General features: G+C 37.9%; 2 protein-coding genes across 6 annotated transcripts in view; one reads left to right on the forward strand and one right to left on the reverse strand.

The window, feature by feature from the left end:
• Positions 1-16,008, reverse strand: part of pou2f2a (POU class 2 homeobox 2a) — a 39,457-nt gene extending 23,449 nt beyond the window's left edge. For all 5 annotated transcript variants that reach the window (XM_056241858.1, XM_056241857.1, XM_056241855.1 and 2 more), the window contains exon 1: positions 15,797-16,008. In XM_056241858.1, the coding sequence (XP_056097833.1) occupies positions 15,797-15,896 (100 nt within the window). In that variant the 5' untranslated portion in view covers positions 15,897-16,008. The remainder of the gene's footprint in view (positions 1-15,796) is intronic.
• Positions 1-25,851, forward strand: part of rabac1 (Rab acceptor 1 (prenylated)) — a 197,104-nt gene that overhangs the window by 133,285 nt on the left and 37,968 nt on the right. The window lies entirely within an intron of this gene.

The following is a 25,851-nucleotide window of genomic DNA, read 5'->3' on the forward strand; positions in this document are numbered from 1 at the left end:
GAATTTAAAGTTATATCTGCACATCTCCTCTGTCCTTATAGAGTGAGTTAAAAGATACAGTGGTCTAGTGCACATATTCCAGAAATTGAGCCTCGCCGTTCATGTGGAAAATGGAGATTTGAATCTGGCTGGCAATAAGTCCTGGTCCCAGTCTCCCAAATCATTCCTCTCATCTCTTCTGCATCTATCAATACAAAGTGACATAATTATATGTGTGTGTGTGTGTGTGTGTGTGTGTGTGTAAAATCTAAAATAAATAAATAATAATGTTGAAAATTTTATATTTGCAACAGCATGATCAAACTGACTCCTCAACTTTGAGCTTTGGTGATCATGTGGGAAATGCAGATTCAAATCTGGCCTGCAACATGTCAAGATCCCAGTCTCCAGAATAATTTCTTCTCATCTCTATTAACACTATCAATAAAAAGTGATATAATATTAAAAAATATTATTAAAACAAAACAACACTAAATCAAAATATATTAAAATAAATGATTACAATAAAATGTCATATTTGCAACTGCATTAACGATCAGGTTTGAGCCTGCTCATGTGGGAAATGCAGATTCAAATCTGACATGCAACATGTCCTGATCTCATTCTTCAATACTTTCCTATCATACTATTCTATCCACAAAAAGTGATATATTTGTGATATAAAAAGTGTTTATTTGCAACAGCATGATCAAAATTACTACTGAAGTTTAAAACTTTATAAATATAAATGTAAATCTTTAATAACTGTTTATATTTGATATTTCTTATTTTCTTGTCATGGAGTATCAGTATGGTGTGACCTTCCAATATGAATCTGATAACATGTTTTTAGCCTGACAAACACTGAAAAGTCTGTCTCTATAAGCACCACATGGGAATAGTTGAAGACACTTCAACGCAGCACAATCAGGCACCATGTTTACACGTGAGTCAATCGCTCCCACGCCAATCGATGGAAAGAGAGAGAGAACAGGTTACCTTTGGTCATTAAGACAGGGGGAATCCCAGACTTAGGGTGGTTAGGGGGTTCATTGATAGAGAGAGAAAGAGAGAGAGAGAGTATTTGGCAAAGAGAGAGAGCAGACAATTATCTGTATTGATTAAAGGGAGGCAGCACAGTGAAGAACAGAGCTCACTATATGTCGATCAATAGAGAGAGAGAGAGAGAGAGAGAGAGAGAATTGTTTGGGGAAAGAGGGTCAATAGGGTGGGAACGAGATAGGGACAAAATCAAGTGTGAAAACGAGAACATGTGCAAGGTAGGTAATAAAAAGATGGTGCATGAAATAAAAAGATCTGTATTAATGTTTAAGAATTCTTATTGACATTATACTGATTATAAGCGTCCAGCACATGCATTCAAATGTCTAAATTTGGCTGTCATGTTCAGATGCAGTACTGATTATTAACCTGACATTACGCCCTTATACATTAAACAAAAATTACCACTGGGCCTCACACATTTTACAGTTACAAAATTAACTTGTTTTAAAAATCAATAAATTATTTTAAATTATTTATTATTAATAAAGTGGGTCAGGGCTGCTATTGTTGCCCACACAAAATAAAAAATACTGGTGCATGATTATCATTAACTTGTGTGCAACTTATACAGACTGAATGTGTGAGTTGAGTTTGAATATATGTTGGGCACTTTGTAGCCAAGGCCACTTCTCTTCCTCGGAAATGAGTGAAACACCGGGACAAAAGCTTCAAAGAGGAGTAACATCAAATGAACTGTGTAGACACAAGCCGTGCAGACAGAGCCACTGCTTGCCCCTTCTCAAAATATTAATCCCCTTTCAGACAAACTTGACCCCCAACACACACACACTCCCCTTTTCCGCTCCCATTAGGAGTTGAATGCATATCTACGGACTGTGCTGACCGTTGCCTAGTAACCGTGACCCTCATCAGCTAACTCCAGAAACAACACAACATTCATTACATCCTCTGACTCATTTGTTGCTTAGTGATGTAACATTGTCCAAAAAGCATGTATTAGTGCACCTTAGCTGGAGTTTTAAAAGCAAAGTTTTAAAGAATGAGATCATTTTCAGGTAAGACCATTAAACTATGAACATGTTAATGCATCAGTTCATGCAATGCATTAAATGCCTGTTTAAAAACAAACAATACAGAAACAATACGCAATTTTTTTGGCAACTGTTTATTTTACATTGTTACTGATTAAAAAAAAATTCATAACTAAAAATGGTACAGATTATTATTATATTTAAGTGGCAGATAATCAGTATGCAGAAACAATTCTTAATTGTTTTATTTCTACTTTTTGATAATAAATTCAGAATCATTAGACAACAACAAACAACACATAATATATCCATATGCATATCATATTTCATACTATTATTATTTATTATAGAGCTATCATTATTATTATTATTTATAAATATACTTATATTTATGAAAAGTTATTTTGCAATCTAAATAGGTGCTAATATTTTTTCTATTTTTTCCTTGTTCTATAGGCAGTAGCTGTAAACAATTTTAACAGTGCATTAATGTACTTCGACTGAAACACACACATTCCTGTTTAATGTCATTGTTGGGTGCCGACCAAAATATAATTAATAATAGAAATAGAACTAACAGAAAATAAAAGTGGAAGGTGGGGTGGTGGAGCGATGTCAACACAGGAGTGAGTTAAAGGGATAGTTCAGCCAAAAAAGAAAATTCTTTCATCATTTACTCACCCTCAAGTTGTTCCAAACCTGTATGAATTTCTTTCTTCTGCTGAACTCTAAAGAAGATATTTTTAAGAATGTCGGTAACCAAACAGTTGATGGACCCCATAGAAAAAAAAAAAAAAAAAAAAAAAAAAAAAAAAAAAAAACTAAACTTTTTGGTTACCAACATTCTTCAAAATATCTTTTGTGTTCAGCAGAAGAAAGAAATTCATACAGGTTTGGAACAACTTGAGGGTGAGTAAATGATGAAAGAATTTTCTTTTTTGGCTGAACTATCCCATTAAATCAGCCACTCACAGCTGTTGTGATTGCCTGAATTAGGTGTTTACATTTAGTCTATTCAAAATACAGCGTACTCTTTTCATACTAATTAAAGAAAAGTATTTTTTTCTCTAAATAATTTAAAGGTTACTTAGACATATGATCAGATTGCATCATGGGGACAAACCTTACAGCCTAAGATGAGGCAAGGTTTAGCGAATGAGCACACACACACACACACACACACACACACACACACACACACACACACACACACACACACACACACACACACACACACACACACACACACACACACACACACACAATAGCACCCGCACTGATAAAGGCCTGTTTAATATGAATCAGATCTCAATGGATACGGCAAGGACACAGAGTCTGCGTGCATTGTAATGTACCAGAGTAAATACTTATTTACATGTGTATAGCACAAACAAATACTTGGTCAAATAACTATAATCTCGGAGTTTGTGTATGGAATTTATAAATAGAGGCTATATATACAACAACAGAAGAGCCATCTGGGTCTGAAATACTGAAGCGTTGAAAAAGAAAAGGAAGAGAGTCCAGCAGAAAGATTAAAAACAGGAGAATTCAGGTGTGTATAGTTATGCATGCATGACATCACAGGTCCCCTCCCCCAGCCACTAGGAGTGGGTGCCTTGGAAACGGTCGCTAAGGGAACAGTCGACGACGAAAGAGAGGGAGGGAGAAAGAGAGAGAGAAAAAGAGAGAAGGTGAAAAAGAGCAGAAAAAATAAAAGAGAATAAGAAAGCATCCTGTGCAAAGGAAAAAAAGTGGAAAGCACCAAAAGAGAGGGAGAGAAAGAGAGGATGAGACATAAGAGCCGAGAGTAACGTACATTATACTCTCTTATGAACATTATAAACAACATTACATAAGTCATATTAAATACAGCTCATTGGATCATGTGCTCGGGCAAGTTAAGGTAACTAAATGAGACATTATAATGTTCTGAATGTTAGATTATTACATTATTTAAGGCAGCAGCAGCAGTTGCATATATAAGTCAAGGCCTGCAGAGCAGCCTGTGTGCCTGTTCACCTGTGCTACACATCCATCTTACTGTCGACTAATACAAAATAATGAAAGAAATGAGCCGCTGGGCTTCTAATGCATTTGATATTAATCTCAGTAAAACTCGCACACTATCAAACTGATTAATAAAGATTTGATAGCCATCATAGAGGAAATTATCCAATCATATGGCTTTAATGTAAATTTATGCTGATGTAAAAGTTCACATTTCCATTTATATCCCATATACTCCTGCAGCCACATCCACCCGGGCCTAAGACAAGCATCTCCTGTTACATCATTCATGAGTCTCCTTGAATATCAAACTGCTTGAGTACTGTATATATCACCATGAAAACATATACTCTCCACCAAATGAGAAAAATAAAGGGGTGGAGATTTGCAAGCAGACCCCAGTAGCCATATCACTTCCAATTCAGAAAATAACCCTTCATCTCATACTTAAAAGTATTATTCTGGGTTCAATAGAAGTTAAGCCCAGTCAACAGTATTTGTAGCATAATGTTGATACCACAAAGATCAAGGTTATGGCGAGACACTCACAATGGTAGTAAATGCAGACCAGTATTTGGAGAATTTAAAAGCAGAACTGTGAAGGCTATAATTTATGAAAGCACCTACAGTAAGGGGCCATTCACACAGAAAACCTTTTTGCAGTTCACTGCGCTACTTTTCCATTGTTTTTTGAAAACGTACAAGACGGACGTGACTGTTGCGCTGGCATCTTTTGCAGCGTCTCGTGCATGACACTGTGCTCAAGTTAAAAGAAGTTCAACGCTTAAAAATGCATCTCTAGACCTTGTATTTTTCTTCTGTCTCATCTCATGTTTTTAGTCGCAAAAACACGTTATGTGTGAATGGCCCCTAATTCTTTTAAAACTTATTTCATCTGAGCTATAAAGTTGTTTTTGCATTGTTTAGGGCAGTTTTAAGGTTTCTGGTGTTACGCTTTCATGGTAACAAAGTTGTAAAATTGGCTATAACATAACACGGAAAACATTTTTTCACACTAAAATAATGTTAACACTCATATTGTTTGTCTTGTGTCTGTACTTTTGAAACAGTGAGTATTCTAACGTTTACTGATTGGCCCCATTCGCTTTCATTGCAAGTGCCCCACTGTAAGATTTTAGCTTTTTTTTTAAGTGATGTAATCAATTTGATGTAATCAACATTTTGGGCCCTATTTTAACGATCTGAAACGCAAGTGTCAAAGCGCAAAGCGCAAGTAACTTTGTGGGCGGATCCCGGCGCTGTTGCTATTTTCCCGGCGGGATAAATGCCTCTTGCGCCTGGCGCAAATCTAAAAGGGGTTGGTCCGAAGTAGCTTCATTATTCATAGGTGTGGTTTGGGCGTAACGTGAAATAAACCAATCAGAGCGTCATCTCACATTCCCTTTAAGAGCAGGCGCGCTTGTTCTAAAGCGGATTCCTATTATAACGGCGGATTTGCCAGGCGCGCGCCAGGAGCGGTTCACAGCCGAGGAGAGCAACGTTCTCGTCAGAGAAGTGACATTGGGGATGGAGAAACCCACCCAAATTAACTTCTGTTAAACAGGCGTATGATAATTTGCGTAAATGTGTAAGCTTCATGTATGCTTTTACAATAAATTATCTATCTATCTATCTATCTATCTATCTATCTATCTATCTATCTATCTATCTATCTATCTATCTATCTATCTATCTATCTATCTATCTATCTATCTATCTATCGTAGCCTAATAATGTATGATTTGCAAAAATGAAAACGGCTGCTTAGATGAGAGAATCAAAGTGTATGCGCGTTGTGCACACGCTACATTGATTATGGCCAAGCATGCGCCCTTAAAATAGCTTGATGAACAACGCGCAACGCGCCACTGACTTTAGACTACTTTTTTTCTGGTCAGTGGCGCAATTGTTTTATAGAACAGCAAAATAGCATGAGGGAAAGTTTGCGCCGGAACACGCCTCCTCTTTGCGCTGAACCGCCCCGGGGAGCGCAAGTGTATTTCTTAGTTAACCGACGTGCGTCTGTGGAGGGAAAAGTCCGCTTTGCGCGGGTGCAAAATAGGAATGATACATGCGTCAGTGTACAAAGTCATTTGCGCTGAGTGCAAGATAGGGCCCTATGCCTCAAGTGCTGTCGATTGACCTTAACTTGTACTAAACCAGAAATATTCCTTTAAACTGAAATATAAACGCATTCAAACCCACACCAGAGATTTAAATCAGTCTAATAGCCCGTTCACATTAAGGACGATAACTATAAAGATATAGTTCCAAAAATCCCTCTCAATATTAAAAAATAGCAGAGTTCACACCACAGCTATAGCGATAACAGCACAGAGAAACGATTTTATCCAGCTGATGAACGATAAAAACATTGACAGCCAATCAGAATCCATCCTGCTGTAACAAGGTTGAGTATTTAAAGTGGCAGACAAGCACCCACAATTAGAATAAACAGAACGATATCATCTGCTGGTCTGGACGCTAATATAGTTATCTTTATAATTATACGGCCCTTAACTGTCTATATATATATTCCAAACTAGAGGCTGATGAAGAATCAACCTTTTCCAGACTCTTTAATAGAGGGTATGTGACTTTCCCCCTTAGCTTTCGGAGTGTTTCGCATCGCATGAGGCGTTAAGGTTCGTTAAAACTTACAAAAGTGGCAGATGCCGCTATCAGCTGCAACACAGCTGGGTACAAAACATCCAACTAGTTCCAGGACCATCCAAATGTGAATTTACAGATGCTTATCCACGCGAACACGAGTGTATGCGGTGGGCGCATGAGATAGAGAAAGCAGGGATCCCAAACCGACATGTTCTCATTTATACTGATAGGGCTGTTGTATCTGACTCCACAATACTATTGCAGCATTGTGGGTAAATGGTAGACTACCCCCACCTTCTACCCGCTAGGTTGAGTCTTTAACCTTGACCTCTCGTACCTCTGCCTCCAGTAATGAAGTCAACCCCCCCCCTGCTCCCCATTCCCTCTCTCCCCCCGTCTATCTGCCCCCAGCTCTGCTGTCCAGCGCTCCTCTCATTCATAGTAAACACTATTGATTTTTCAGCACAGAGAGTAAAAAAAGCCATGAATTTTAATGCTACTATCTCTCCCTTGCTCCAGCTCCCTCTCTTCCTCTGTCATCCTTTCCTTTCATGCGTTTTCCCTCCATCCCTTCATCCCATATTCTTCTCTTCAAGATGTGAGGGAGGGCAGGAGTTGAACCAAGTGTGTGTTTGTTGGCTATAAACTTTGGATACATGAATGTGTGTGTGAACGGAGCGCTAGCTAATGCTCTCGTCTCTTTCACCCTCTGTGACTGAGACCGATTGATTTTGCTATAAGCAGTGTTGAGGCTATGACAGGCCAGCAGCGACAGACAGAGGAGCTCATCAACGTCCAATGAACACGGAAAAAAATCTCCTTAAAAATCCCTCCATCATGCCACACCAAGACTGGAGGAGAGAGAGCAAGAGCTACGGAGAGAAAGACAGAGGGTAGAAGATAAGCCTTTATAAAGAAACCCCATTAAACATCCCACACTGTAGCATCACAACAATAAAGAGAGAACAGACAAACAGGGCTGCATTTGTGAGGGACACCATTTAGAAATCACATTATTGTCTGAAAGGGATAATGAACAGACAGATGCTATTATCGCAAAATAAGGGCCACGACGTAGGGAGACTATCAGCAATAAAATAAATAAAAATGCATATTTATCTCAAATAAATAAACAAATATGCAGATATGGAATATTAAATTGAGCTGGAATGATTTTACAATATTAACTGCATAGCTTCCTCTAAAAAAATAAAAACAATCCACTACAACGTACAAAACAATCAGCCCAGCTACAGACAAACGATGCAACGACATTTCAGTAATATTAATATTTAAGGATAAGTTCGTCGTGTCCAAACCTGTATAACTGTATAATAATAAAAAAGAAGATATTTGGAAGAATGCTGGTAATCAAACAGTTAATATGGTTAATATTGAGTTTCATTTTATAGAAAAAAAAAGAAAAAAAACAGACTCAAATTCTCTTCTTTTATGTTCCACAGAGGAAATAAAATTACACAGGTTTGGAACGACATGAGGTTGAGTAAACTTTCTTTGTTGGGTGAACTATCCCTTTAAGTCATCTGAGATTATTTTCACCACAATCATTAACTGAGCCGCAGCAAGAGATTGCGAATACGCGATGTGATATGAGAGAAATAAAAGTAGCACTGGTTTCAGTTGTCTTGTCACAGCGTTGCCATGGATGACGGCGAAAATTAGGAAATATCAGACCACTGAATGTCATGACCAACGTCAGAATTTTGTATTTCGGAGAACCATAAAATAGTTCCTCATACACTCTCAGAAAAAAATGGTACAAAAGCTGTCAGTGAAGAAAAGTTGTAATATGTACCTTTGAGGGCACTCTTTAGGTACAAAGATGTACCTTTTGAAAGGGTACCGCCCCAGTGACAGCTTTTGTACCATTTTTTTCTGAGAGTGTATAATCTGCAGTTCAACATATTTTTACGACTTTAATCATTTCTGCTATGTTGCCTAAGCTCCCTCATTGTACGTCTCCTCGGATACGTTCCACAGAAAATGCGTTCATGCAGCCGTGATCCCTACAGCATTCCTGGTTTAATGTCCATCTGCATCATCAGATGCTGGACACCAATCAAGCTAGTATGCATTGATGGTAATAAACTCACAGTGCAAATTGCTTTCCCATCAAAGCATGTACGAGTAAGGTTGTCAAATTAAAGTCAAAACATCTCTGTATTTTGGTGCCATTTTACTACAGCAAGTGAATGGAAATAATTTTCTCTTAAAGAAGTGATGAGAACATGCTGCATAATGGATATAAACTTAAAGTAATCTGATGCAATAGGCATTTTATGTACTCAGGTGCAGAGTACAAATTGGCAAGCCACGTATTGATCGATAAACCCGGATTGAAGGAAACCCTGTTAACAGGAGCCTGTCTGGGGAGTCGGGCCCCTTCCCTCCCCTCTCTCCATCTTAATTTGATTGATGATCATACTTGTCACTCAAGGCAGCATGTGGCCAATTACAAGATTTGTACGGGTAGGTGGCTGGTGGTTTCGGCTTGTGTTGTCAGTAAAAAATGTGTGTGGTTGTAAGTGGGGTAAAACTGTATTTGTTACCTAATTTTACTGCAGCTTGTGCTGTTTTATGAGGATTAAAAGGATAGTTCACCCCAAAATTAAAACACCATGTTGTTCCTAAACTGCATGACTTTCTTTCATCTGTGGGACATTAAAAGAAGATATTTTGAGAAGACCGTCTCAGTGTTTTGTTGTTATATTTTATTTTTTTGGCCATACAATAGAAGTCAATGGCCAGCACAACGATTTGATTACCAACCAACATTCTTCAAAATATCTTCTTTTGTGTTCCACAGAACAAAGAAATGCATACAGGTTTGGAACGACATGAGGGTAAGTAAATGATGACAGAATGTTTTTCATTTTTAGGTGAACTATATCCCTTTAACAGTAAATAATGTACTAAGGGAAACAGGAACTTGAGGATCCAGAAGAAAAAAAAAAACTTGAATAAAACTAAAGGGCATGAAAGGATGAAGGAATGGTACAAAGAAGGAAGAGTAATCCCGTCACCCCTCTAACAGTTTGTTTACTGGTATTTTCTCAAAAGCATCCAGGGAGAGATATGCCAAACAATACATGCATGTATTGTTATAAATACTGTAACAGTGGGCCACTAATGTAATCTAAATCAAACTGTATCTATTAGATCATATAATTTAGATAACAATTCTGTTTGAATTTTAGCTGATTAAAAATACTAATAATTGGCATTTTTAATCATCAAAACATGACACCAGACAACCTTACGACCATTAAAAGGGTTAAAAAAAAAAGCCCTGAAATAAATTCACAAAGCCCTGCATGTGAACAGGAGACCTTGATCGCTATAAATCTTAAATGAAATGGAGGAAGAGAACAGATTTAGGTCTTGAGCTTGTTCATGAGGAGTGAAGGACATAATCGAAGAGCAAGCTTTTATTACACATTCTCTATTTTCAAAATGTGCACACGCACACACACACACACACACACACACACACAGCAGCTGCTGAAAGGACAAATTACACTGGTTTAAGCCAATTGTTCACCTAACAGCATCAAAGGGGGAGCCAGATTTAAAAAGTAGTGTATTGCTGTGTCAATCCATCCATCTTATTATCCCACACAGTAATCTGAATTTCTCTCAGTACATCAGTTTGTCAGTTAAGCCACTATGTACCTGCCATGTCAAAATATCAATACATGCATTCATGTCTATTTATGCTCATCTTTCAGTCAAGTCTCTATCCCTCCATTCATCTACACACACACAGCATTTCTGTGTGTCTGAGGCGAATTTAACAATGTCTCTCTCTCCCTCTCCAACACATACACACACAAATACACATGTGCAGCCAGATAATCACACTAAATTAACACAGCAGTGGAGAATCTGTGTGAGTGCTGCTGTACTGGTAGGGGGTGTATTGACCAGGTGCTGTCTCTCACAGATGTGTTGATTAAGGGCCTGTCTGAACAATTCTCCTACTTTTGTGCCATCATGTAGCCACCAACACCTCCAGAGTGTGTTTTGTACGAGAAAGAGAGAGGAGGAGCCAGAAAGAGATATTAATAATAATGTTAAAATATTATGTGAGGTTGGAACAGTCTAAACGTAATGCTGCACCACAGCGGCTTTGCGGCTGCATGCATCATTTTTACCCGACCGCACGCAAGAATCAACACAATCACTGCAGTGTACGGCAGTGTTTCCCAACACTTTTCCTGAAGGCAAGCCAACAGAACACATTTTCAAACTCTCACCCGATTAAACTCATTAGTAGAGACACCAAGACCAGATTTAGATGGGTCAAATAAGAGGAACATCCAAAATGTGTATTGTTGGTGTGCCTCCTGGAAAAGTGTTGGGAACCAGTGGTGTAAGGGGCCATTCTGCAGTCCACTGTTTTTCACTGTTTCATGAGTTCAAACTTACATACAATTTCGAGGGAGTAAAGTTTAATGCATATTTGGCGTGCTGTCCGGGGGGAGGGCTCCGAGCTCGGAGTTTAGCCCGAACCTAGAGTACTCCCCCCCCCCCCGTATGTAAATGGTTAGGACTAGAAGTGTGGAGAAGGGATGGTGGGGGGATGCTGCTAAACTGTCAACGAATTGAGGTGAGACTGCTGAGTCTATATACACCTCTTATCGTTGATTGCTGAGTGCTCTCCACTCGTGTTAATTATCTGAACGTGCTCCTCCCGAACTTTGTTAATAAAACATCATAAACATGGACTAGATGCTCATGTTGGACCATTGCTCGAGTTTTACATCTTTTGAAGTGTCCCATGCATGATGCAGATTATAAATACATGGCACTCAAGTTAAACGTTGTTCAACTTTAAAAAAAGACCAAAATTACAACCTCTTCACGTGCAGTATACATTTTGAATGTCGTTATACCAATGAGTACGTTTTCATGCACAAAAAAAAATTAATTATGAAAAACTTAATTTGAAATTCTTGATGTTAAAACAAACTGTTTATGTACTGTATATGAAGTGACAAAAGAACACAATGTTTAGGCTACAGGATTACAGCTTCTTATCAGTGTTGGGTGTTACAGTAAAAAATTAATCAATTATAGCTACAAATTATATCTTCAACAGTTATTGTATTACTTATCACTACGAAATCCCATATCAACTTCAACCAGTTGAACAATACAAGAACAGACATGAAACTGCTCTTTAAATTCTTTCAAATAAATATAAAATTGCATAAATTATTCTTAATCTGCCCAAAGTATTTAAACGAGAAGTTTACATTAAAAACATACGTTTTATCATTAGACATTAAATTTTGATGTTAAATCTTTCTTGTTTTAATTGCTCTAGTTAATACAGTATGTAATTACATCAGAAGTAGCCTAACTGTAGTTAAGTTACAGAAAAATTCTAAGTAATCCCTTACTTGAATTTTAAAGGGAAAAGTAATTAAATTACAGTAATTAAATACTTAGTAATGCATTACACCCATCACCGCTTATTAAGTAAAATCGATAAGACTGTGCATGTAAATTCAACCTTAATTTCTAAGTTCATATACGCTCTCAGAAAAAAAAGGTACAAAAGCTGTCACTGGGGTGGTAACCTTTTAAAAAATACTCCTTTGTAACTTATTTACCTCTAAAGGCTGCGTATTATTACCTCAAAGGTACATATTCGTAGCCAAAGTGTGCATACCTAAATGTATTAGAAACGTATGAAAGGGTTTTGTCTCAGTGACAGCTTTTGTACCATATAGTGTACTGCACTAAAGGACATTTAGTGATTTTGGCTGAATTATTTGCAGAAGTTTAATATTTAGAGTCAGAATGTTTGATGAATATCAATACAGTGCGGCCTTGCAGGCACTTGTGAGTCTCTTTAAGCTTTAAATATATGATGTAGAGTTTAGTCCAAAATGTTGATTTGTTTGTATATATACAGTGTGAAGACACATAGCACAAATGTGTGTGTGTGTGCTTGTAATGGTCACTGGGAGGAAAGAACTCTAGGGAATTTCTTACAGAGTGAAAAGCAGCAGTGCTAATGAGGGAAAGGGTGCCGTCAGTGTTAATACACTACGGAAGGTCAACCCACACAGATGCAAACACATTTCTCCTCTGCCAAAACTAACAGTCACTAAAAGACCTGTGGGAGTACTGTCACTAAATGAACATCGTGACGACATGGAATATCAATCAGAGCAAGAGATGGTGAAAGAGTGTGTGTGTGTGTGTGTGTGTGTGTGTGAGAGAGAGAGAGAGAGAGAGAGAGAGAGAGAGAGAGAGAGAGAGAGAGAGAGAGAGATAGAGAGAGAGAGACAGAGAGAGGGAGTGAAATGCAGTAGAACATTCTGTATTGACATCTTCTTTATATATATTGATTCCCCATTATGTTACAAACAAACCCAAGCTGACATTTTGTCATTGGCAATCATCTTAACACCAGGACGCGCCCTAATCTATAAACACACTTTCTTTCACATTCGCTCACACAAACACAGCGTTTAGCTATACCAAAAAATAAATAAATAATAGCTACATGTCACCTGTCATTGTGATTTACATGTACACCACCTTAAATTTTTAAGTAATGAACTTGGATGTTTGTCATTTCAACTTAAATTACATTAAACTGACTTTAGAAATTAGTTGAATCTTGTATAACTTATTTACTACAATGTACAATGAACTTAGTTCAAGCAATGTAAATATCACATGTTGTTATTGATCTTGTCATTTTTTACAGTGTATTTTCAACAAATTATTATAACAATGAGACAATTATCTTTCACTAATTTTAAAGTAATTTTCTCTTAGTTGACTAAATATAGTAGTTATTTCTCTCTGTTGATGAGATTTAAAATATTTTCTCATCATCCTGGACCTGCCTGTTACTGTAACACACATAAAACTTTAATGGAGCAGTTAATGTCAATAATTCCCGAGACCACTTACAAGAATAGGTCTTGATTATCTCTTTCTCTGCCTCTGTCCATGTCTATATCCGCTTTCTAATGGGAATAGGGTGTACAAGCTGCATATATTAGTAACTGGACAATAGTTAAAAGGTTCTGCTCTCTCTAATGGTGATTAAGAGACTTTGATGGGATATGGATATTTCAGCTGGCCGTAATGGTATTTGACATCATGAATTGAAGAAATAAGGACTGCTGCTCTCAGATTTTCTTACTGCTTTTTAGAGGTTAAGCTGAATGTGAAGGTTTGTCTATAATGCATAATCAAAAATATTGAAGCAAACCAGAATTTATACATTTTTAATGAAATATTTTTCCATATGCCAATCACCCACTTCTATGTGAAATAAGTGTTTACAGCCTTGCTTATCATTCATAACTAATGAGCAACTGCATCCATACAATCGGAGTCTAGAGCTCAAGATCACCTCTCCCTCTCAAACTCGGTTTTCCATACTTGTTCCCATTTTTCACTGTCATCTGCACCTACTTTCCTTTAGTGGTCCACAGCTTTTTCTTTTTCGGCCCTCTTTTTTTATCTTCTTTTGACACTCGCTATTTTTCAGCGAAAGGGACACAAAACTCCTCCTCCTCTCCCCTGGCCCTGTTAATCTCTGAGGGGAAAAGGCTCATTATCCTTCCCCTTAACCATCTTGTATCATTCTTCAGTCCCAAAGAAAGCCTATGAAAACCTCTAAGGCTACCTGTAAGTTATGCAAAAGATGAAATTGTAAAATCATACAGAGAACAATGCAATCCCACTAACCACTGTAGGTAAAATGAGGTTGCAAAAAAGTCAACACTTTCCATTGTACACATTCTGAATGCATAAAAATGGACGAAAGTAACATCTGAAGACCTTTCAAACATCAACTTGATTTTCATCATAAGGAGAAAGATCACATATGCATAGGGCAGATGCATAATTGATTTAAATTCTAATAAATTTATACAAGAATTTGTATCATTAAATCCTCTATTTTTTAGTAACCATTTAGTAACCAAATAGTCATGTAGCCTATTTAAAATATATATATTTTAAAGTAGCCAAATATTATCATTGCAAATAGCCTATTCCATGCAATATCTCAATTAATACGAGCTCATTAGAACTGCATGAATAATACATAAATAAAAAGCAAAATGCTGTTTACAATAGACAATAGACCAAATGAAATGTAAATTTTCCCATATACAATCCAAATAATAGAAAATGCATAGGCTGCATGCATAAATTATCCAGAAAATAATTTCTTTATACATTTACAGAACATTTCCATTGTATTCTCAGACTGTCACATGCCCAGTAAACAGCAGCTTGCTTATGCAGTTATGCCTCTTCTCAATTCAGACAACACCCATCTCCTCCTACTCCACCCCCTCCTTCTCCATCCTCCTTCCTTCTCTGTTTTCATCTTTATGTGGCCACCGAACAACCGGAAAGTTCCCGCAAAGAAAACATTAACGGAGCAAGTCGTCCGTTTGCGCTTCGCCCGTCTCTAAGAGCAAAAGACAAGGTGCAAATCACATTATACACGATGTATGTGAACATCAATTTAATAAGGTTATAGCCGATCACACGTGCAACTGTCTAAACATGACCCTCACACTATATGATACATTTATATTTGTGAGCCAAACATAAGATGTCTAAATAGCATAAATGCTCATTTCTCTGGTCTCTGCAGCTGCTCTGATTCTCTCCTCTCTCCCCTCGATCCGCCGGCCCCGGAATCGATCCTGCGGAGATCGATAAGTTGGCATGAATATTCCCAGCTCACCGCGAGTTTAGTTCGGGGGAGACGGAGGCAGAGGCAGAGGCGAGAGAAGGAGACGGACGGATGCGGAGCCCATCGAGAGACAGGAATATATTCAGGAAACACCTTAACAAAACAAAACCGACCTGCCCTGCATTTCGAAGCGCGACAGTGCAGTGCTAGTTTTGCTGTAGACAAACTTGACTCGCGTCGTTTGGACTAAACTGAAATTTCGGAAAGGGCGGCAAGCGCGCGCGACACAAACAGAAAACGGCACTTGAGGATGTTTCATTCACACGGTGAATACGGGGATTATGCCACTGAGTGGGATGAACTAGGGAGGTTTCACCGGATTCGGGATTGGGAGGGAAGAAAAGGTGGTTGTTGTGGAAGAAAGCCTTACCGGAGTGAGAGCGGAGAGCCAGCGGGGACTTGAGGCGCCAGGCGTGGAGATCAGAGGCAGTTCTCGGCAAGACAAACGGCACCGGCAAAGGAACAAACATGATCCGTCTTCTTGTCTGGTTCTTATCAGATGCTCTTTTTGCTGTTGGTTTTTCTTTGCTATTTTAGCAGTTGTGGCAAGATAGGCTTTTTTTCTCTCACTTAAATCATTGGGTTCCGAGGCGTTTCTGACATAAAACTGTTTATTCATATTATAGCGTTTATACTTTCCTTTTTCGCTTGTAGTTTACTTTTGATCTACATGCATAGATACGCAGACGCGCGCGCAGCCCGATTGTATTTTCCCAGCGCGCGCACACAGGCGGATAGACGGATTGAAACAAGACAAACGTGTGTTATTTTTGACTATTACTTCACGTTTGTCTATTTGTTTTGGTATTAAGCTACAGTATTTGGTATACTGTTCGATCTGCTTGCCGAACATAGGCTATATGTATCTGTCACTCAAAAGCATAGGCTAATTATGTTTGCGAATTATGTTAGGTATAACTGCATATCGCGATTCTCCCGTTCTCTCCTGTAGTGTTTCTGTCCTTGTCGACACTGTTCAGCTGGCCTGCTGCTTCACCCCTTGGTTGCAGTCGCTTTAACTTTGGTTATCTGCTTGTAAAATAAACTGACCTTTCTGCATTTACTAGGTATAGGCTAATAAAGGAAAGAAAAAAAAAAAGATTTCACACCCTGACTGTATAACGTATAAAAGACAGCGGATATTGTTATTACTTGGATATGTGGTGCATTTTTTGGTTAATTTATTTGGTCTAGCTCTTATATAGCTCTCTTCCTTGTTCTAGCAGCTACAGGTCACATTCATTTACACAAAGTAAACGTTGTTAAAATCGTCTGCTTATTTTGCTCATTTAAATTAAAAATCTATAGAAAAATAAGGCAACTCAACGTGCTCGCCGGATTCGCCCCTCCTCCCACGCACCTTGTCACACGCCAGTAATTAAAACGCAATCAATCGATACATGACTAAATAAGGCAAACAAATGAATAAAGCACGAAAACATCAGGGGAAAAGAGCTCGATATGTCGCTGGTTTATAAGAACACTTGCCTATATTTCCGTCCATCCGCCTGCGTGTTTTGGTCTGTCTGTCTGCCTGTTCCCGTTATTTGGGAACCCCAATATCTTATTCGTGCACGTTCTCCTCCCATACGCTCGCGCGCTCTGATTCCACGCTGCCTGCAACATTGAAGCGCGAGCGGAGCCGTTACAACTCTCACATCACCACCACCCCACCCCCACCTCTCTCTCTCTCTCTCTCTCTCTCTCTCTCTCTCTCTCTCTCTCTCTCTCTCTCTCTCTCTCTCTCTCTCTCTCTCTCTCTCTCTCTCTCTCTCTCTCTCTCTCTCTCTCTCTCTCTCTCTCTCTCTCTCTCTCTCTCTCTCTCTCTCTCTCTCTCTAACGGTTCCGTACCCCTGTGCTTGCCTCGCTGAAAGGTAAAATCACACATGGACTGATACGAGCTACAAACATCTCTCTCCAATAATACTAATTCACCTAAGAGTAAAACACAACGCTGCTCATTAATACAGCAAACCCAGTTTTAACATATTAATACAAAAAAAGAAAGCCAACCCATCAGTGACCACGTTTGCATGCATGCACACCATTTTCAGATTAAGTTCCACATTCATTCTATGGACAAAAGACATTTTTCTTTTTTCAATATGTTCTTTTGTGCTCCATATGAAAATCATACAGGTTTGGAACAACATCAGAGTGAGTAAATGACGGAGTTTTTGGGTGAACTATATTTTTGATCAACTCGTTACACTTTATTTTAAGGTGTCAGTATTACGTTGTAATTATACTTTAAGTACTGAGTAATAATATAACTAACTACATGTTACTATAGGGTTATGTTTAGGATGAGGGTTTGGTTGAGGGTTAATTGCATGTAATTAATTATGCATAATTTATAGTTATTAATACAGTTACTACATGTAACTGTAACAATGACACTGTAAAATAAAGTGTTAACTTCAACTCATTAACTGTCATTCATTCATGATTCATTCAAACAGGAGCACAATAAATGGCAAAATTTAGGTCATGATTTTTTTAAAGTTGCAAATAAAAATGTGTTTCTTCAATGTATTTAATACGGTAAATGCAGGTTGATTGAACCTATAATCACCTTTGTTTGAACATGCAGGCCTACAATTCTGAATGAAAGTTCAGTTAAGGTCTAAAAAGGTGTTCACAGTCTGATTAACAAAGCCATTTGTGAGCTGATGTGTTCAGTTCATAACTGTATTGGCTTATTACTGACAAAAAAATCGACCAAATTCTGATTATTATCAGAATATGCAGAAATGCAGTATTTGTTTTTGGACACACCTGAGATTCCCTTAATTTCCCCTAAAGTCCCACAGACAGTTACATATTTTTTTCCATCAATAAACATCGTTTACCAATAATGATACAGAACAACAGCAGAAGCAAAACTGGCTGATCTTAGGAGAGCCAGTGTTTTATGTTTCTCAGCTCTGTTTCTGCGCACCCCAACAGCACACATTCCTCATTATACTCATTACAATACTGAAAGCCCTGAAATAGGTGTGTCAGATGAGGGAGACATCCAAAAAGTGTACTGTTGGGGAGGCCTCCGTGCAGGACCAGGGTTGGGAAACACTGTGCTAGGAAATCTCGACATGCCAGCAAACCTCCCGGGGGCCTTAATCAGCGAGCGGCGCTGCTTCTCTCTCCTACCACCAATTCATCAGGCCCTGTCAATTACAAACCATGCTGCGGCGCACTTACACACAAGATTATTGTCAATATAGATTTTTAAATAGAAAAATCTATACGCTAAACACTCCAGTCGATAGGAGTAAATCGATTCCACTAGGCAGCAAAACTCTCTGTGAGCTCAGGCTCAGAAGTCTTGGCAATGACCGAGATGTAAACCAAAACACAAATGATGCATTTTGGACTCTACTTGCCACATATAATGACGTAGACATTGTGTTGTTTCGCATTACTAATAAAAGTGATACAATTACTCCTCTTGTTGAAGACCATGTTGTGTTCATTTTTGGGGGGTCTCTACGTCTGCAACAAACCGCTTTCCATCCTTATTTTGTTCAATAAAAGGATGTGTTTCATTGTCCCTGTCCATCTCTTGAATCTCGCTATTGACAGATGACATCTGCAGGTCAAGTGAAACAGATGAAAAGGAGTGACCGGTTGTCCCTCGCATACCCCCTTGACGCGCTGAGGTAACGGGGGCGCTCGGAGCCCCTCCCTCCAGTACTCCTTTCAGACAAAAGCAATTATTTCTTGTAGAATATAGTGTGGTTGTGCACATCTAAGAGAAGGAGAGAGGGACTGGAGGGGAAGAGAGAGTGCGAAATTGAGGGAGAGGAAAATAAGATGGTGTTGGAAGGATAGGGAGCTAACACCTCCTTCCTATAGCTGTGCTCTCCTCATCCAAACATACCTAGCTATTGTTTATGTGGCTTCCTGGAGTGATGGGAAAGAAAAGCTGTTTCTTATTCACATACACCAGAGGAGAACTGGCCCAGGGACTGAGCCTGGTTTCTCCCAAGGTTCTTTTTCTCCATTCTGACACCAGTTTGGGTTCCTTGCCACTGTCGCCTCTGGCTTGCTTAGTTGGGGACACTTAACATTCAACAATATTATTGATCTGATGTACTGACACTGTTGAATGAGAACTGAACTGAGTTGAACGATGACATTATTTTTTGCAGAACTGCTTTATAGATGAAATGAACTAATGAACTAATAATTGATGATCTTTACAACGGTACTGAATCAACACTGAACTGACTTCAGCTGAACAAGTGTATCAAGTGTTCACTAAAGCTGCTTTGAAACAATCTGTATTGTATAAAAGCGCTATATAAATAAAGGTGACTTGGCTGACTTGACATACACACTTAAATATGTTCACATATAATTGTGAATATACACAAATGAATCACCGCAGACCAAACTGTGAATGTGATATGCTTGCAAATACTATTTTATCGATACTATCGATACTATTTTCTCTGTTCACCCAAAAATGAAAAATCTGTAATCTTTTACTCACCCTCATGTTGTTCAGAACATGTATGAATGACTTTTTCTGTTTCTTTCTTTCTTTCTTTCTTTCTTTCTTTCTTTCTTTCTTTCTTTCTTTCTTTCTTTCTTTCTTTCTTTCTTTCTTTCTTTCTTTCTTTCTTTCTTTCTTCTTCTTTCTCTCCATACAATGAAAGTAAATTATATATATATTGGTATCCGCTTCCATGAAGAACGATTATAATCCATGGTTCCCACTAAGAAAACAAATGTTCTCTAAAATGTTTTTCAACAGCACAAAAATGGTTCTTCTATAGCATTGCTGTGAAAACCTTGGAAGCTTTATTTTTAAGCGTATATAACACACATACAACTTATGACTTCATGTTATCCAGTTATCATATGCATACCCATAACAAATCCAAATGAAATCCTGAACAAATGTAAGTTTATCAAAAACCCAGTGAAGAAAAACTTCATTGATCGACTACTAAAAACAACATCGCTTCTGAATTTTCCACACAGTGCTGTGAAAATTGACAAAACGGTTGCCTGTCATTTTGCTCATTGCTTCAACTGGAATTAATTATTTAGATGAGATCACAAGCATCCTTAAAACACAGTTTGCTGCTAGGCAATTGCCTCTCTACCAAAGAGCGGTGACAGCTTTAGCACGCAGATCATCAGATGACTCCACACGAGCGTGGAATGAAACGCATGCATGATTAATGCTGCTGTGTTTGTTATTGATGATTAAACTGTCACGTCTTGACAACTGCAGAAATATTCCATGCTTATGCGCACAGGAAATAATAAATTCTCTTAGGCTATAACACACATTATCCAGACAGAGACATATAGCAGAGTGGAAAGTATGATTAATTTAATGGAGGTAAAAAGAGCAGGCTGGGAGAATGTAAGAATAAGCAGTTTTTTATGTGTGCTTGTGGGTTTGTGATTGCTGTTGCTAAACAATGATGCCACGTTGACAGATGAGCAAGTCAGATTAGATTCGCTTTTATCAACAAAATGGAAGTCTAATCAATAATATCTCTCTGCTACATCATCCCATCATTCCGTCATACATACAGACATATTCAAAGAGCTCAGAAAGAGTTGACGTCTTAAAGATTCTCTGCGACACCCGGCCATTTCGAGCATAATCACATCTCTAGCACCAATTTTAGTGCTTGGATAAGTGAACATACACATTTATGTCTTGTACATCTAAACAGATGGACAGTCATCCACACATACACACACTTTTTGCTTTCTTATTTTAGAGCAGAAAGGCAGATCCATCTAAAGCCTCTGTTCCTTCCTCACTCGTTGTCTCTTTTATTAGTTTTTATGAACTCCCTCTCCCCTTTTCTCCTTCTCTGTCTCTGTCAGTACTCTCAATAATCAATGCTGATATATTGCCAATATCCCAGCCAGTCCCCGGTGCCATCCCTCACTGCTCTTCCTTTATTGTGGGAGATTGGTCCAAAAATAATGATATTTATTAGATATATTTATTATCCTCCGCAGTGCTGCAGTGCTCGTGTGTGAACGTGCAACCGCAATATTGTCCTTCGACAACCAGTGATTCTTGGTGGTGTTGCAATACAAGAAGCATTTTGCAACAGTCACTTGAAGGAAATGTTGGTACATTGGTCAGGACTGTGGCACTAAATTTGATTTCCTCATTTCTTTGTACTTTTGACTGCATCCCTTTAATGTTTTTCAGCGGATATATAATTTAGGGGTGTTTTAGCTCCTGTGGCGTGTAGAGATTTACTGAGGAGAGCTACAGCCTCATGGCTAAGTCCTAAGGCAGCCCCCCGCGAACCCCCCCAGACCCAAGGCCTTCAGACGTTAATCTACACCTCCCTTCCTCATCACTTCTCCTATCGATTTCCTCTTTCTCTCTTCCTCCCTCTCCCTCGCTCTTTTTCTCTCTCTAGGACACAGCAGGTGCTGCTAACTCATTGGTCAGCAGAAGTGAATGGGAATCTGGCCACATTGGAGAACCAGCCACGGAGAAAAAAAAAAACTGAAAATAATATAGAAACAAATACATGAAATTGCGTAAGTAAAAGCCATGACAAAGAAAAGTAGAAAATATTTTTAAAATCTATATTAAAAAAAAAATGTGCAGAGTTCTTAAGAAATGTATTTCTGTTGGTTTTAAATGGTTTTGGGGGGAAAATTTACAATTTAAAAAAAAAAAAGAGCCAGAGTAAAAAGTAATTAAAACAGGGTTTTAAATATATTTTCAAGGTAAAAAGTATTTCTGAACAACTATCACGTTTTATTAATCCATAAATATCTTAATAATAGCACCACATGATATTTTATAACCGGAACTCAGTCGTGTCATACAGAATCAGATATCTGATAGTTTAAAAGACTTTGATTTGAAAGGAAATGATAAATGTTTGTGTAATTAACTCTGAAATAGAAAAATATTATTTTATTAAAGAAATAGGCCTTTAAAGAAATATATTATTATTAATAATAATAATAACATTTCTTAGTAACATTTATAAAACATTTATAAAATAACATGTAAATTGTGCCAAATTACTTAAGGTTATCTTTTCAAGAATTTATTTCTTGAATTAATTAATGATTTTGAGGCATTTTCAGAATCTGACTTGGCTTGAACTGATATGGTAAAACCAATGACATTATTAATTCACCCAAAAATGAAAATTCTGTCATTCATTTCTCACACTCATGTCATTTCAAACCCGTAAGACTTTTGTTCATCTTTGTATCATTCACAAATAAAGATATTTTTAATTAAATCTGAAAGATTTCTGTCCCTCCATTGACAGCCTACGCAACTACCACTTTGACGCTGCAAAAGGTTTATAAAGAGATCGTAAAACTATTCCCTATGAATTGAGCGGTTTTCTCCGAATTTTCTGAACAGGCACGATTGCTTTTTATGCGGAAAAGATTGAATTTAAGCTTTTATTCACATAATGATTAAAGAATAATTGATTATGAGGGTGATATTGGAAATTCAAACAGACCAGAGAATGTATGTAAAGGGCATTTGAATTTGACGATGAGAAAAGAAGCAGAGAGGAGTGGTGACGCATGACAATCCAAGCAATCGGGGATAGCACGTTGCACTGCTTATGTGATGTGGAATAGGAAAGAAAAAGTAGAAATCAATTGCATTAAACCCCCCAAAAACATTCTCATTCCAAACAAGATGAAAATCCTGATGACGGGAAAAAGAAATGTGTGATTCTCTCATTCCGCTGTGAGCACATCACAGTAAATGGACAAGATCAGTTCTATTCCCCATGAATACACACTGTTTCAGAGGAGACACAGGCCACACACTCACATTTGGTCAGGAAAGGTCTCTCAGCCTTTTCATCAGTGGTCACCCTCAGCTGTGTCCAATCACTCAGAAAATAAAGAGAAAAAGCAAGTTCTTTTTCTTTATATAGATATCCCATCACCTTCCTTTCCATCTCGCTGACTATTTCTCATTCCTTCTCTGGGATCCTATGAGCTGGCAGATGTTGATTATTCTATAAATTCTCTGTTTATCTATTTATCTGTCCACCTCTCTATTGACTCATCACTTCCATTTCAGTGCCGTAGACTCTGTTGTGTGTGGATAAACAGGCCATATAAGGGAGCGAGAGAGAGAACGGCAGAGAGATTTAAGCCCGGGATCAATGGGAAGTTTCAAAAATCAATCCTCTAACAACCAGGAAATCAATGAGCTCTAATGAGGATGACAGTTGCTTCCGTCAAAACAATTAAGAGGTGAAGAAATGTTTAACGAGAGGAATGAGGGGGCTTACAGAGAGAGAGCACGAGCGAGAGAAAGAGAGCACAAAAAATGACTGGAAAGACTTGACTTAGGCCCAATTATTCAATTAAATAACAAACAATGGTTTGCAGTTATAGTCATTGACTCATGTTTTATGTGCTCTTTCAGTGATTTCTTTGCAAAATGCTGATGAGCTTTTGCCATTCTAGACAAAATCTCTACTCAATCTACGTATTTACAGTGTTTTGATGGAGTCTGTCCTGAATGACTCTGTACTTTGACTAAGGGAGGAGGATGGAAAGAAGGGGCTAATTTGGGGTCAATCAATCAATACCACCCACAGTCTCTCTCTCTCTTGTCTTGTTCATTGTTGAAGGCAATCAATAAAAAAAAATAAAAAAAAATCCCACAGCTTGTCAATTGCTGAACATACAACTAATCACATTCTCGCACACACTGACAAAGCTGCAATTAACCTATTGATTGAGAAGATGTGCAAACAAGAGTATGCACGTCCAAACAAACACTTGTGGGACTGATGTCAGTTAAGGCTAATTTTCTTGTTGTCAACCGCACGTCCCTCTGTGGTGAGCGTTTGAATAAAGTATTGAATAAAGTATTCAAGCCCTTTACCACACTAAATGTGACATTTAAATACAGTTCTCACTGTTTCTAAAACAAAACAACAAGGTTTCTAAAACAAAAATTTTTTTGTTTCTAAAACAAAAATTTCCCTAAGGGGACAATAAAGTGTAAACTAAACTAAACTAAACAGTAAAAATTAAATAAATAAAAATGAAATGAAATGATATACTTATTCTTGTGTTCATTAATATTACTACATGTTCTGGATAAAAATCTTAAGAACAATCATTCTGGTTCTGAAGGATGGCTGTAAAAAATGAAAGGGAAAGTGCATCCAAAAATGAAAATTCGGTTAATATTATATTTACTCACCCATTTAACGTTCCAAACCTGTGTGACTTTCTTATGTGAAAGAAGATATTTTGAAGAATGTCCTGGCTTCTCATTTCTATACAGTGAAAGTGAATGGTCAGCACTATTAACCCCAAAGTATACTTAAGCCGCCCGCATGACGTAATTTTCGTAATCAGGAGGGTTTGCGGACGTCCACGCACCCTGTCCTCATGTAGCCCAATTTTTGTGACTGCACAGACAGTGCGCGTACAACAGCACATGTGCAAGTGACTTAAGCGCTTGAAAAAAGTCACTAGATAGTGTGCACTCGCCGAATGTCTTTCTGCACTCATGGCCAAAGCAGTATACTTGGAGGGAGCAGAACACGGAAAATGAAGTATACCCAGGCCTTTAAAGACAAAAATATTATCAAAAGTAGTCCATATGACTTCAAGTGTACTGAAGCCCTACAATAACTTTGTGTATGGAACAGACCGAAATGTTGGGGTTTGGAGAAAAAATGGGTGACAAATGATGACTTATTTTTGTTACAAAAAAAAGTTACAAAGTTACAAAAAAAAATCCAGGTTTAGGATGTCCCAGTGACTACAGTTAGCTCAGTTAAAATTAATTGTAAGCTACTTCAAATCACCTTAAAACTGCCTTTATTGTCCTTTAAACCTCTCTGCACAAACACGGAGGAGAGTTTGAAAAGAAGTCAACGATCACTGTGAAGGAGCTAGAGTCCAATCGCTGAGAATAAAGTTGAAGAGCCCTGGCTATCACTGGCTTGAATGGGAAGATGGCTGAAGGGTCATTTCTCCAAATGAAAGTATGGAATTAGTTGCTGTGACGTAGAAAAGGATTTTGGTGCCAGGTAAGGCACAAAAAGAGCTTTTTTCACAAAAAGCAATATATAATATTTCCAACATATTTGCAAATTTAATACACTTCTAAAAGAAAGTAAAAAAAAAAAAAGTGTAGTATGATGCTTTGGGCTGGCAGGAAATGGTCATCTTGTTAAAGTGCTGCAAAAAACTAGAAAACTCTTAAGGGAGACTTTGGCCAAACTCTTACAATCCCACACAGCATGTAATCTACTCCACTGAGAGACTGTTCCATTTTGATTTGTGTAAAACTACTTATTTTGTGTTTGAAAGAATTATGTTTTCCACTGTATTTCTTCCTCCATCTTACAACCAGATTTAAAGGTGCTCTAACTATAAGAAATACAGTAGAAACACAATTGAAGGACACCG

This window comes from Rhinichthys klamathensis, unplaced genomic scaffold (assembly GCF_029890125.1).
Source record: "Rhinichthys klamathensis goyatoka isolate OS25496 unplaced genomic scaffold, OSU_Roscu_1.1 h1tg000679l_1, whole genome shotgun sequence".
NCBI classification, from domain to species: domain Eukaryota; kingdom Metazoa; phylum Chordata; class Actinopteri; order Cypriniformes; family Leuciscidae; genus Rhinichthys; species Rhinichthys klamathensis.